The following is a 13,997-nucleotide window of genomic DNA, read 5'->3' as shown; positions in this document are numbered from 1 at the left end:
TGTGATAGCATATTGGCCATATATTGAGGTTCAGACATCAAGTTGTGGTTTCAGTTCTGAAGTTAGATATAAAAAGGAGACATTTGGTGCCTCAATAACCTCATGGAATGTCCTGGGGTAAAGATGATAAGACACTTCTTTAGCAGACAATATGGAAGCTTAGGTTTGTTTGTGTATATACATCCTAATCATGTATATATATATATATACACACATCAATACTACCGAGACTCTCACACTATGTTATGGAAGGCATGACTTTTAAAAACTTTCAAAAACTGACAATGTGTGTAAGTAGTGGTTATTGCTGTAGCTACATTTCCCTGTGTGAATGAAATAGTTCCACTATCTAAGAAAAATCTAACACTGAGTTACATACAAAAAGGCATTTTATAAAGCCAAGATACACAGCCTCCAAAAACTAGCCAACAGTCATTCAGCCCCCATAAGCTAATAGTCCCCCTGCCCTTTGAAGCCAATAGTCACCCTGCCCTTTATAGCCAATAGTCACCCTGCCCTTTATAGCCAATAGTCACCCTGCCCTTTATAGCCAATAGTCACCCTGCCCTTTATAGCCAATAGTCACCATGCCCTTTATAGCCAATAGTCACCCTATCCTTTATAGCCAATAGTCACCCTGCCCTTTATAGCCAATAGTCACACAGCCCCATTAGCCGATAGTCACCCTGCCCTTTATAGCCAATAGTCACCCTGACCTTTATAGCCAATAGTCACACAGCCCCATTAGCCGATAGTCCCCCTGCCCTTTATAGCCAATAGTCCCCCTGCCCTTTATAGCCAATAGTCACCCTGCCCTTTAAAGCCAATAGTCCCCCTGCCCTTTATAGCCAATAGTCCCCCTGCCCTTTATAGCCAATAGTCACCCTGCCCTTTAAAGCCAATAGTCACCCTATCCTTTATAGCCAATAGTCACCGTGCCCTTTATAGCCAATAGTCACCCTGCCCTTTATAGCCAATAGTCACCCTGCCCTTTAAAGCCAATAGTCACCCTATACTTTATAGCCAATAGTCACCGTGCCCTTTATAGCCAATAGTCACTCTGCCCTTTATAGCCAATAGTCACCCTTACATTTATAGCCAATAGTCACCCTGCCCTTTATAGCCAATAGTCACCCTGCCCTTTATAGCCAATAGTCACCCTGCCCTTTATAGCCAATAGTCACCCTTACCTTTATAGTCAATAGTCATCCTGCCCTTTATAGCCAATAGTCACCCTGCCCTTCATAGCCAATAGTCAGCCAGCCAAGTCACATAGCCCAATTAGCCAATAGTAATGCTGCTTCGAGTAGCTAAAGGTAAAACTGGTGAAATAGCTTTTATATAAGGAGAGATAACACAGTTACATTTAATTCAAATAATAAAGTCTAATTTAAAGCATTAATAGCAAAATTAGAGGATTATTTTAATCTAACTATTAAACTACTCAGAGCAAACAGGCAAAATATTCCCTTTGTGTTTTGTATATTTTATCTTTCTTGCTCTTTCTTGAAGTATGTTCATGTATTGTATCAGACCAGCCCGTCACAGTATTTATGTATTTATGTGGATACTGGGGGCTCCCTGACTATGAGCTAATTGGGGCTCCGGGAATTTTGGCTACTGGGGACTCTGTGACAGAATAATAAGAGTATCCAGTGAATGGAACAACATTTATTGTAATCAATGTCTCACACCAAAATCTCAGCCATCCTCATGATTGATCCTTTCCCCATTTCACTTCTTTAATAAACAACTTATGAGGAAGTCATGAATTAGTGAGGGTGACAGCCTGCAGCTTCTTTCTCTTATGCTGATCCTATTGGCAGACAACTGATCTTTACTGCTTTACAAGCATCTAACATAAAGAACATGGAGTGTGTATCCATAAGGTCTAAGGAAACTTATTTAATACACAGCTACAACTGTCTAGGAAAATAAATATTTAAAAGATTATTTTTCAGTGTTTGTTTTGACTTAGTGAAGGTGAAGTGGGCGGAGACTAATATCTGTCTGTCTGTGCCCTCACGCTGAGTCCAGTTAGCTTGCCCACAAATCCCATGATTACTTTGTGTTCTCTTTCAAAGTAATGTAGTAAATCCATTTAGTTTCCCACAAGTAAATCCACTGAACACTGAACAGTGCACATACAGGATGTATATGATGACTATCCTGGAAGCTTCCATCACATGGAAGAGCAGGGGACAAGTGGAAGAAATCATAAGTAAACCAGTTACATGAAATGTATACCATGTGATGTGTGAGCACTAAGGGTGAATAGCTACAAGTACAAAGTGGAGAAAGGGTGCTGCATGAGGTTATGAGAGAGACATAGAAAGTTATGTAGAATCAAAGGCTGAAATGGAGAAACTGATAGGGAACAGGGGAGATCTTGTACCTCACTATTCTGTGTAGAAGGCATCTGTATCCACAGTCCTGTACACACTTGGCCCTGCTACATATACAGAGAGATCTCTGTCACATGACCTCCTCCTCTGCGAGCAGGAAGCAGCTTTGCCCCCTCTTGTGACACAATAGATTTGTGGATTTGTTTTTCAGAAGTACTCCAGGGCTTGTCAGCACAGGCAGAGGAAGGAGCTACTTTAGCACTGAGATAAACTGAGTGTTATAGCAAAGAAACTGCTGGATATCGGAGATAATAGGCAAAGTTGTTCTACATCCCAAGATTTTTTGATTTGTGGATAAAAACAACTTTACTTTTGTCCTTTAATTTTGGCTGCTAAATTAACATATTTCTTTCTCTTTTTTTTTTTCAGGCTGGATTAAACAACATTGATGGTAGCATCTATTACACAATCCCCGGCTCCATGACACCGGCCATGATCAATATTTCCTCCACCAGTAACGTCAACTTTCCCGGACGCTGGTTTTTTGAAGTGGATAAATCAATCATCATCCCACAAAGTGAGTCCAAACTGTTTTGACCACACACATCGTTTTAAGGCTACATTCACGCTGCCTTATAGGGGACGTATATGTACGGCTGACGTATATACGCATATATGCACACCCCATAGACTGCAATGGGCGCAAGGCATCGTACGGGACATGTCCTATCTTTCCCTGGAATATGGCGATGTGGGCCATGTTTCATTACGGAGAGGGGCGGGGGTGAGCTGCTCCGATGTGTGATATAGTATGGTGGGCACACGTTAATGTGAATATAGCCTAAGACTTGAAAACAACTAATGAGGAACTTTTCTCCATAGGAAATTGTAATACAAAGTTTACCAAAGTCAGCCATCTATGTATCCTTAGTGGCAATTCTCCAAATAGACCTTACAATTGTCTATGCAAATTCACATCCTTTGCAATAGTTAATATGTAATAATTCCTGTTCCTGAAAATAATAATTTTATAGTTACAACATGAGAATCACAAGGAGACATTGTGGTTCAATAGGTCCAAAAAGAGAATGTTTTTTAATCCAATTTTCCTGGTGGATTCTATCTTTTGGAGCTGGGTTGCTTCTTTTACAAAAAAGAGAGCATCCAACACAATTCTACAAACAAACATAAAACAAATATTGTGAAGTGTGTCTAAATATTAATCAGGGAAACAACATTAAGCTTACACCATACCTTACCCTAAATCTAGGGCTCCTCAGGGGCATCTATAAATATATAATTTGTGTGGGAGTAGAATTCTTCCGCAGGGGGGTAAGACACATCACTAGAAAATGCACAGCAAAACAAAAGGGCAAACAACGCATATCTTAAAAAATATACATACCCCAACTCAATGGACTTTTCAATTGATATAGGTACTTTATACAGTACAGTGATGTAAGTAGATATATAGCTATACTTATGTGTTAATCGTAGTGCAAGCCAGTGAGGAACTGATCTCCTGGAAAACTTGAGATAATTATGCAAATATTATCTATATTTCTTGTACATCATCGACATAGTCCATTATAGGCCACAAGGATAGTTGTGTTGATGCACATTCAACTCGAGGTAAGAAAATAAACAAAGACCACTCGGCCAAGTGTCATGTGAACCATTGAGTACTTATCAGTAGTTGCCCTTATAGCAGGATAGACATATTGTGTAGGTGACGGTCTCTTTCCATGAGAACATGGAAGCTCCAGGTGTAGCGTCAGCTGACCTCATAGATACTCAATAAGTATAGCAATGTATCTACTTAGTTCCAGAATCCGCTCTCTTACCCCTCATTGCTGGGCCAATGGACTGTACTCATACTGCTCAATGGTGAAGCAAAAACATGAAGAATATAAAAACCAGCTTGATGTCCTCTGTCCTTTTTATTGGTGTTCCAGCGATACATCCATATATCCATGCAATACATTGGGTAACAACATTGATCAACAAGATCGACACGTTCCGGCATAAATCCTATTCTTGATCAGGGCTAAGGTTTATCCCGAAAACACCAATACAGTTTGCCGTATCTCAAACTTGCTCAATTTCAATGTTTTTGCGCAATTTTAGGTTTTGAGGTATCAGTGAATTTCCTCTGCAAAAACATTGCAAAAAGGCAGAAATTGAGCAGATGTTAAACATATGTGTGACTGGTGCAGTCTATTTGGACACAGCACTCACAGCTTATACTCACATCGGAGGACATTTAAAACTCCACATGCACCGGACTATAAATCAGAGTTTCGGGACACCTGCCAGTCTAACACTGACACAGCTAATACCCTGCAATACATCAGTATTTCAGGGTATTATCATTAACAAACAATCAGATGATTGCTTGTTCATGTCCCATGGTGGAACTAGTAAAAAAGTTTTTAAAAAAATGATGTTCAATAAAAAATTAATAAAGATGCCCATAAGCACTATAACATAAAAAGAGACATTTAACACAAAAAATGTCAAAATCATAACACAAACCCCACATATATAGTATCACCGCGTCCATAATAACCAAGAGATTTAAAAAAAATCATTATTGAATCCGCTTGATGAAGACCGTAGAGAAAAAAATATTAAAAACCCACCAAAAATTATGATTTTTACATATTTCATCCCACAATAAAAAAGGATAAAAAAACATATGTATTTCAGAATTATACTAATGCAAAGTACAACAAGTCCTGCAAAAACAAGCCATCAACTAGCTCCATAGCCAAAAAAGTAAAAATGTTATGCCACTTGGAAGATGGCGATGCAAAAATGATAGATTTTTTGCCACATTTGGGTTGTATTTGGCAAATTTAGTAAAACTTAAGAAAAAATATATCTAAGTATGTTATCCCCATAATCGTATTGACCCATAGAATAGATATCATGATTAGATAACATGATTATTAGGCTATACGGTGCACACAAAATATAAAAAGTTAAAAATCCAGTACAGAATTGATGCTTTTCAACTCCTGCCCTCAAAAAAATGTTCATAAATTTTGAACAATTGGAGATCCCAACCCCAAAATGTTAAAAATCCTGGCAGCTGCAGGGCGCTCCTTCCCTTCTGAGCCTCGCTGTGCGCCCATAAAACAAGTAACAGCCACGTGTGGGGGGTCTCTGTACTCGGGAGAAACTGCATAACAAATTTTAAGATGGGTTTTCTCTTTTTGTCTTTTGGAAATGTGCACATTTTAGGGCTAAATGAACGTATAACCGACAAAATTTGACTATTCTAAATTTTACCTCCATTTTGATTTTATTACTATGAAGTTCTCAAGGGGTTAACAATCTTCCTAAAAGCTGTTTCGATAGTTTGAGGGGCGCAGATATGAAAATGGGTTGAAAATATATGGGGGGTTTGATTTCATATATTTAAAATTTCATTCAAAACAGTAATTATCCCCAAAATAGTCAATTCGGAAAATACGGAAAACCGATATTTGATTTCTAAGCCGCGTGACATTAAAATAAGTTACTCAGACATTTCAAAAATTATGAAAATGTAAAGCATTTAAAAAATTATGAAAATGTAAAGCAGACAGATATGGTAAATGTAATTCAGCCACTAATTTAGGTGGTAGAACTATCTACCTAAAATCACAATGATTTAGAATTTTGAAAATGGCAAATTTTTCAAAAAAATTCAGCATATTTTCTTTTTTTTTTTTATAAATAAACGCTAAAATGTACCACATAAATGAAGTAAAACATGTGAGGAATAAAACAATCTCAGAATTGTTTTAATAAGTAACTGTGTTCAAAAGTTATAACTTTATAAAGCTACTCATGTCAGAATACAAAAAATGGGGCTGAGCCTTAAGCTACAAAATGGCTGCGTGTTGATGGGGTTAAATCTTAAAAAAGAAAATTTCAACCTTAAGGTAAAAATTTCTCTTAAAAGGAAACCTTCCAACTTGGATCTACCTATTAGATCTGCCATTAGAACCCTTTTTAGGGCTAATCTTTTACTAGCACTATTTAGATACATAGTAAGCAGGCAGTATGAAGTTGCTTAAGTCGCTCAAAATTGTGGCTAATTAGGAGTTAACGGGATCCAATGCTGAATGTGCAGCAGCACCAACTACTGTGTATCATTATGAGTCCTTTCAAATTTCAAGAATGTAATGGGCTTGTATCAAGGGCATCACCACCTATAGATGGACCCACATATATCACATCATATGTGGTCTGGTTTTGCGAATTCTAGTTTTTAGAATTTAGGTTTTTTTTTCTCACAAAAGAAAATGCTAAAACATTGGGGCAGATTTACTTACCCGGTCCATTCGTGATCCAGCAGCGCGTTCTCTGCAGTGGATTCGGGTCTTCCGGCAATTCACTAAGGTAGTTCCTCCGACTTTCACCAGGTGTCGCTGCTGCGCTGAAGTTCCCCGAGGCCCGCCGGAATGCACGATCCTATACTTGGTGCAGGTAAGCGCATGTCCCGCGACAATTTTTTTTTTTTTAAATGCGTCAGTTTTTCCGAATCCGTTGGGTCTTCGTTCGGCCATGCCCCCGATTTTCGTTGCGTGCATGCCGGCGCCGATGCGCCACAATCCAATCGTGTGCGCCAAAATCCCGGGGCAATACCGAGAAAAATCGTAGCAAAACGGAAATATTTGCGTAACCCGCCGGTACTACGCGATTCGGGCCCTTAGTAAAGAACCCCCAGAGTCTGCGGAAAAATTTGCAATAATTTTATGCCAAGAAGCAACATACCACTAGCGATAAATCTCTCCCATAAATATCTGTGCAAAATCCTGCCTACAGATAAATCTCCCACATTGAGCCTAAACAACCTTGAGCCTGAGACAGAATCACGGATGGGGACAGGCAGGAGCTCAGGACAGGTGGCACGGGTTCTGATTTAGGAGCTAGATAAAAAGTCAAGGCAGGTAGCAGAGTAGCGAGTCAGGAACGGAACTGGGGGCATAACGGGAATATCAGCGTATAGCATCAGGAACCAGCTTCCTCTAGGGCACTAGGTGCAAAGATCCGGCGGGGCTTGCAGGAAGTGGCCAACTATTTATAAAAATCTAGAGGGGTTTTAGGAGCCCCCGTGCCAGTATCCCCCCCCTTCAACCTCCCCCTCTTCTTAATAAGAAGGAACCTTTGAAGGAGAGTACGGTCCAGGATGCTATCCTCAAGCTCCCATGATCTCTCTTCTGGTTCCGAACCCCTTCCAGTCAACAAGAAAGAACCGCTTCCCCCTAATCGTCACCATATCCAGGACCTCCTTTACCTCGAATACATTGGGGGAGTCAGCCGCAGGAGCAGTAGGATGCACTTGCCGGGAGAAGTGGTTTAGGATGATTGGCTTTAGAAGAGAGACATGGAAGGACTTCATGATGCGGATGGTGGGAGAAAGACTGAGTATACAGGCCACTAGTTTGGTGCGTCTTCGCACCTCATATGGACCTAGGTTGTAGCTGGGAATCTTCAGCTGGACATATCTAGAACACAGCTACACATTATCACCCGTAGAGAATACTGGAGTAGACCCGCAATTCTTGTCAGCCTGGGTCTTCGTGCAGGCAAATGCCCAGAGTAGAGACTGACGCTTTTACTCCCAAATGGATCTCAGATCTCGGACCAATTCTTCCACAGCAGGAACGTCAGAGCATGCAGGAAGAGGGAGAGGTAAATGAGGATGTTGTTCATTAACAAATAAAAAGGGAACAGAGCCGGCAAATTCAGAGTCCAATGGTGGTATAGTGTGTGTAAGTAGTTTTCTACTTGAAATCCCTACTATAAGGGAGAAGAAAGACATTTCAACAAGGGCAAGTCTAGAAAAGTGCTGTATAGCAACATGTCAGTAGTGACTCCCATTTACAGTATCTGCAACAAAAATCCATTACTTTTACTTATTAACATTTTGCCCGTCACTCCTCTCATTGGCTGTTTAAAGGGGTTTTCCCACAATTTCAAGTTAAGCAGTATCCATAGGATAGGGCCTAACATGCTGATCAGTGGGGGTCTCATCTACCTTGCTGATCAGTGGGGGTCTCATTGATGATGATCACGAAAAAGAGGGGTCCAGTGGGGTCTCAAGTATGGGTCATTCATGGATGTCTGCATCATTACTCTCATAGAGCGACAAGGGGTCCAACTGAGGTACCTGGGAGGTCTCATCAGTGAGACCCCCCACTAATCAGCAAGTTAAGCGCTATCCAGTGGATAGGGCCCAACTTTAACTTGTGGGCAAACCTCTTTAAGGCATCACTTGATGTTGCTTTTAATAGGTCAAATAAAGGAGCCTTCCTGAGATTGTGACAACTTTTAACTGAAATATAAGATGTTACAAGCTTTCGGGGCAGCTATGGTCCCTTCATCAGTCAGGTGTAACAGGGTTACTGAAGTGCCACAGATTTAATATACAATACATGCCTGACGAAGGCTCCGTTACGGAGCAGAAACGCTTAGCATTTTTATTTTATTGTTTTAACAATCTTTTAAAAGAAATATCTTTTATTTTGTAAAATAAAAAAGTACTCTTTTTGAGCCATTTATACCTACCTATCGAGGATTTTCTAAGCGCCACCACTCCTGCCTCCATTCGGGTTTTTCTTCAATATACAATGAAGTGATGTTAGTGATGCAAAAAACGTAAACAAATAGACAATAAAAATGACAAAGTTAAGACAACAGGTCTTTAATTACATGACTTGGGCCGTGTGATGGTTTATTGCCTCCAAGTTAACAACTCTGGAGTCTCTGATAACCCATTTATCAGCATAACATTTGGTAAATGTTGTAATTCAGTGGTCTTCAACCGGCGGGCCGCGGGCCAAAATGGGGCCATGGAACACCTGATCCCAAGCCGGGGTCCGGCGGTTGAAGACCGTTGATATATGACACTTGGGAAAAAAAATAAATTGATACTTACCTCCAGCGCTCTTCTTTACCCACGGCCCAGACTTCATCTCTCCTCAGATTCCCGGCACTGTGGGTAGAGGCACGTCTATGCTCTCTGCTTGTACGCAACTGCTTTAATTGATTTAATTCGGGAAAGCACTAATACTATAATCTTCATATCCAGGGTGTTATGGTCAGGACTGCAGGGGTGGAACATGAGAATGTGGCCGGGATGTCATATTCGAGCTGTGTGTTGGGGATCTGTGTCTTGTCTGTGGTCACAATCAGAGTAAAGAGGTTCTGCAGCTCCTGACATTACAGGGGGAAGTCCCTTTCTGTATGTTAGATGGTAGGGAGCTCCTGATCCCTCAGGTTTGGGGGTTGCCTGAAGCACAGCAATGAAGGGTTTGGGAACATTGGCCCTCATTTATCAAAACTGTCTGAGAGAAGAACTGTTCTAGTTGCTCATGGCATTGGTTGCCACAGTTTTTCTCTCAGACAGTATTGATAAATCTCCCCCATTGTCTTTAGAAGGTTATCTGTGTGATGTTTGTATTTTGCAAAAAGATTACAATTCAATACATTTAATATTAAGTGGTATAATTCTGTATAGTGTTATTATAAATAATCAAATAATTTATTTCATTTCAGATCCAAATCCATTTGTTGTTCCAACTACTTCTCCAACTACAACAACTACTACCTCAACTACTACAACTCCAACCACCACCACCCCTACTGCTACAACTCCAACCACCACCATCCCTACTACTACAACTTCAACCACCACCACCCCTACTACTACAACTCCAACCACCACCATCCCTACTACTACAACTCCAACCACCACCACCCCTACTACTACAACTCCAACCACCACCACCCCTACTACTACAACTCCAACCACTACCACACCAACTACCACACTAATTACACCAACACCACTACAAACTACCAATCAGCTGGCACAAAATATCACCATAACAACACTAAGAAGCAGTAGCATCATCAGTGTGACTTCCTCGACCAGATTGGAAAACGCAACAGAGTTAAAAACTTTAGAGCTGAATAAGACTAAAACAACCTACGTGGAAGTTAAGACCATTAGTCCCAACACTATTGTAACCAACATCAGCAGCTCAGTCACATCATATCACTCCGGAATGACTATGGTTTCTGGTCTTCTAAGGACATTTGCTAACAGCCCAGCATCCCAAAGCACAGAAAATATTACTGTTACACCAAATCAGCAGCTTTATCAGCCTAATTTGTGCTCTAGTAAGCCGTCTCAGACCAAAACTACAACTCAGACTTTTACGGTTGATGACGCTAATATTACAAGCACAACTACAACAACAACGGTTACAACAGAGCAGGTCATAGTGATAGTATAAGTGGTAGTTTTGTTCTCTATTCTTCTCATATGATAAGTGTATCAGATTACAATGCACCCTCGTAGGGATGACACTATTCATCATCCAACCCTTTATATTTATCCAAATATACACATAAACCTACTAATGATATTACAGTTCCTTATGTATTATTCTCCATCTTTGTGAGTAGATATCTCTAGCGCATTGTAGATTATTGGTGTTGGCTTATTTTCAGACTTATTACACCTCTGTTATTCTTTATAAACTACTGTAAGTAAAAAGAAATACTTGTATGGTTTAAATAAAGTTGGTGAAAGCAGAACGCATACACTGAAAGCTGAAATTTTGTGTTTTTTGCATTTATTATGTTTTGGAATAATATTTATGTCCCACAATATCCCATTTATTTGGATAAAATGTTACAATTATCCACTTTTATAATAAAGTGTACAAATCTCTAAGGGAGTCTTGTGGTAGAATAACATTAATATAAATCCGTCTATGCCACAATATTTTGCACATAAAATGCCTTTTGCCACATTTAGTGAATGTTTTAGAGCAGTGGTCCCCAAACTACGGCCCACGGGCCACATGCGGCCTGCGGACCGTTTTTATCCGGCCCCCGCCGCATTCAGCGCTTGGAGCGCCAGCAGCTCCTGCTGATGCCTCCGGCAGGTCGTGGCAGTCGGGCAGGAGCCTCCGTCCGTCTGTACAGGAAGCTCCTGCCCGTCACTGAATAGTGCTCGACGCGGCCGATACGCCCGCTCGAGCACTATTATTACAGGTGGAGCGATGTGGCCGGAAGACGACCCCGGCGCACATCGCTTCGTGAACCTGAGTGTGCGGCCGCGTGATGACGTCATGACGCGGCCGCGCACCCCTTCCCGGCCGACACCAGCCCGAAGACAGAAGACACGGGAGCCGCTGCCAGAGGTGAGTATAGGATTTTTTTTTTTAACCAGCAGCAAATATATTTTGCCGGTCGGGGGGGCCCGGATATAAAAAAAATAATTAATTATGGGGGCATTAAATAAAATGATTAATGGTGGAGGAGCATTATAGGGAATAATTAATGATGGAGGGGCAGTATAGGGAATAATTAATGAAGGAGGGGCAGTATAGGGAATAATTAATGATGGAGGGGCAGTATAGGGAATAATTAATGGAGGGGCAGTATAGGGAATAATTAATGAAGGAGGGGCAGTATAGGGAACAATTAATGACGGAGGGGCAGTATAGGGAATAATTAATGATGGAGGGGCAGTATAGGGAATAATTAATGATGGAGGGGCAGTATAGGGAATAATTAATGACGAAGTGGCAGTGTAGGAGATAATTAATGATGGAGGAGCAGCATAGGAAATAATTAATGATGGGGGTGCAGTATAGGAAATAATCAATGATGGAGGGGCAGTATAGGATATGTGCAGTGTACAGAGAAATTTCTTATTTTTTTTTTATTTTTTAACTTTAGTCCGGCCCTTCAACGGTCTGAGAGGGACCGTGAACGGCCCCCTATGTAAAAAGTTTGGGGACCCCTGTTTTAGAGCATTTTTGGGCACTAGTAAATTCAGTCTTTAAAGGGGTTTTCCCACAAATACAAGTTAGGGACTTTTCACAGGATAGGGCCTAACTTGCTGAACAGTGGTGGTCTCCAATCATGAAAATGAGAGGTCCGATGGGGCCCACTTACCTCCGTCGGACCCCTCTTTGCTCCATGAGAGTAATGGAGAAGACGGCTGCTCCATTACTGTCCCATTAATGGCGTTCTGACCCCTATTTTTTGTGATCTGCGGGGGTCTCATCATTGAGAACCCCACCAATCAGCAAGTTAGGCCCAATCCTATGGATATGGCCTAACTTGAATTCATGGGAAAACATCTTTAATTAGAACAACTAATAGCTTGTCCAAAGTACAACTCCACAGTTCTAAACTACTCCAGATATATCATCCAGCATAATTCAGCTGGCACAGAGTAAGTGTGAAATCACACGTCGGCACAAAGCATTCGTAAACTAGCCGCAAAGATGGCATGTAGCTCACTGCATAGATTTGCATTGTATACAGACACAGAGAGAGCAGTTCCCAATCCTGCCCTGATTTCCGGCGGGGTTTCTCAACTCACTCCGGAGAGGGGAAGGGTAAGAGTAAGGTCTACATTTGGCTGGGTGGGAGCATTTGCACATTCAAAACACTTTGAAGTCTTAAGATGTAGGCTCCCCTTTACCTTATATAAATGAATTATCAATAGCGACACATGCACATCTCATCCTAATTGGTTGGGTCAACTTGCTTCACTACCCCATTGCCAACATCGGTGCATGGAAATCTCAGCGGTCACCTAGTGATCTTCAACTAGATATCTTATATTCAACATGTGGTAACCATCACCCAAGTTTTTTGTCCCGTCCATCCAAATTAGAGGTCACTCATGTGAGCCAGTGCCACTCCCCTCCATTCAAATGTGCCCAAGTGTAGCGCGAAACGGCCCATCACCTTTCCACATGTCGGCTTCCCACACTGTCCGTGCACAAATTAAAAGCATAGAAGAACGATTTCAGTGAGTGCCGCTTCACTTTTGATCTATTTTTATGATGCTTGGTGCACTCTCTGATGAGAACCTCCGACTTTCTTCATTATTGCTTCTTCATTATTGCTGTAGATGCGATAAAGATACTGCACTAAACTCTAACACCGGTATACACTTCTTTGTTTGAATTTAAGGAGTTATGTCTTGTGTTTCTTTTTGGCTCTTTGAAATGTTTTCAATCCAACTGTATTGGATGCCCTCTACTTCTAAATCTGTCTGTGCTATCTGTAGGTGATGAAGGCTATATACTGGGGGCAGAGGCTGAAGGCTATATACTGAGGACAGGGGCTGCAGGCTATATACTGGGCGCAGGGGCTCGAGCTATATACTGGGGGCAGGGGCTGAATGCTATATAATGGGGGTGTGCAGCAGGCTATATACTGGAGGCAGGAGCTACAGACTATATACTGGGGTACAAGGGCTGCACGCTATATACTGGGGGACAGGGGCTGCTGGTCATATATTGGGGGCATGAGCTGGCTGTCTATATACTGTGGAGAAGGTGCTTCTGGCTATATAGTGGGGTCATAAGCTGGCAGGCTATATACTAGACTTATACTGGAATCAATAGGTTTTTCCAGTTTTTTGTGTTAAAATTAGGTACCTCGGCTTATAATTGGATCTGCTTATACTCGAGTATATAGAGTACATTTTTAGGCCACACTGAAAAATTGTGGGTCCCCTCTTATTTCCCCAATCTAATTATGGGCCCCTTTGTATATACCCCTCTTATTGTGGATCCCCTTTTATGCATCCCTCATTTTGTACCCCCTCAACTCCCC

At 41.3% G+C, this 13,997-nt stretch overlaps 1 protein-coding gene across 2 annotated transcripts in view; it reads left to right on the top strand.

The window, feature by feature from the left end:
• LOC140065533 (uncharacterized) overlaps nucleotides 1-10,943 on the top strand; it is a 67,374-nt gene extending 56,431 nt beyond the window's left edge. For both annotated transcript variants that reach the window (XM_072113130.1, XM_072113131.1), the window contains exons 13-14: nucleotides 2,775-2,922; nucleotides 9,900-10,943. In XM_072113130.1, coding sequence (XP_071969231.1) covers nucleotides 2,775-2,922; nucleotides 9,900-10,642 — 891 coding nt within the window. In that variant the 3' untranslated portion in view covers nucleotides 10,643-10,943. The remainder of the gene's footprint in view (nucleotides 1-2,774; nucleotides 2,923-9,899) is intronic.
• Nucleotides 10,944-13,997: the final 3,054 nt, after the last annotated feature.

This window comes from Engystomops pustulosus, chromosome 6 (genome assembly GCF_040894005.1).
Source record: "Engystomops pustulosus chromosome 6, aEngPut4.maternal, whole genome shotgun sequence".
Classification (NCBI taxonomy): domain Eukaryota; kingdom Metazoa; phylum Chordata; class Amphibia; order Anura; family Leptodactylidae; genus Engystomops; species Engystomops pustulosus.
The sequence above is the reverse complement of the archived record's forward strand: the minus strand, read 5'-3'. Positions and strand labels throughout refer to the sequence as shown.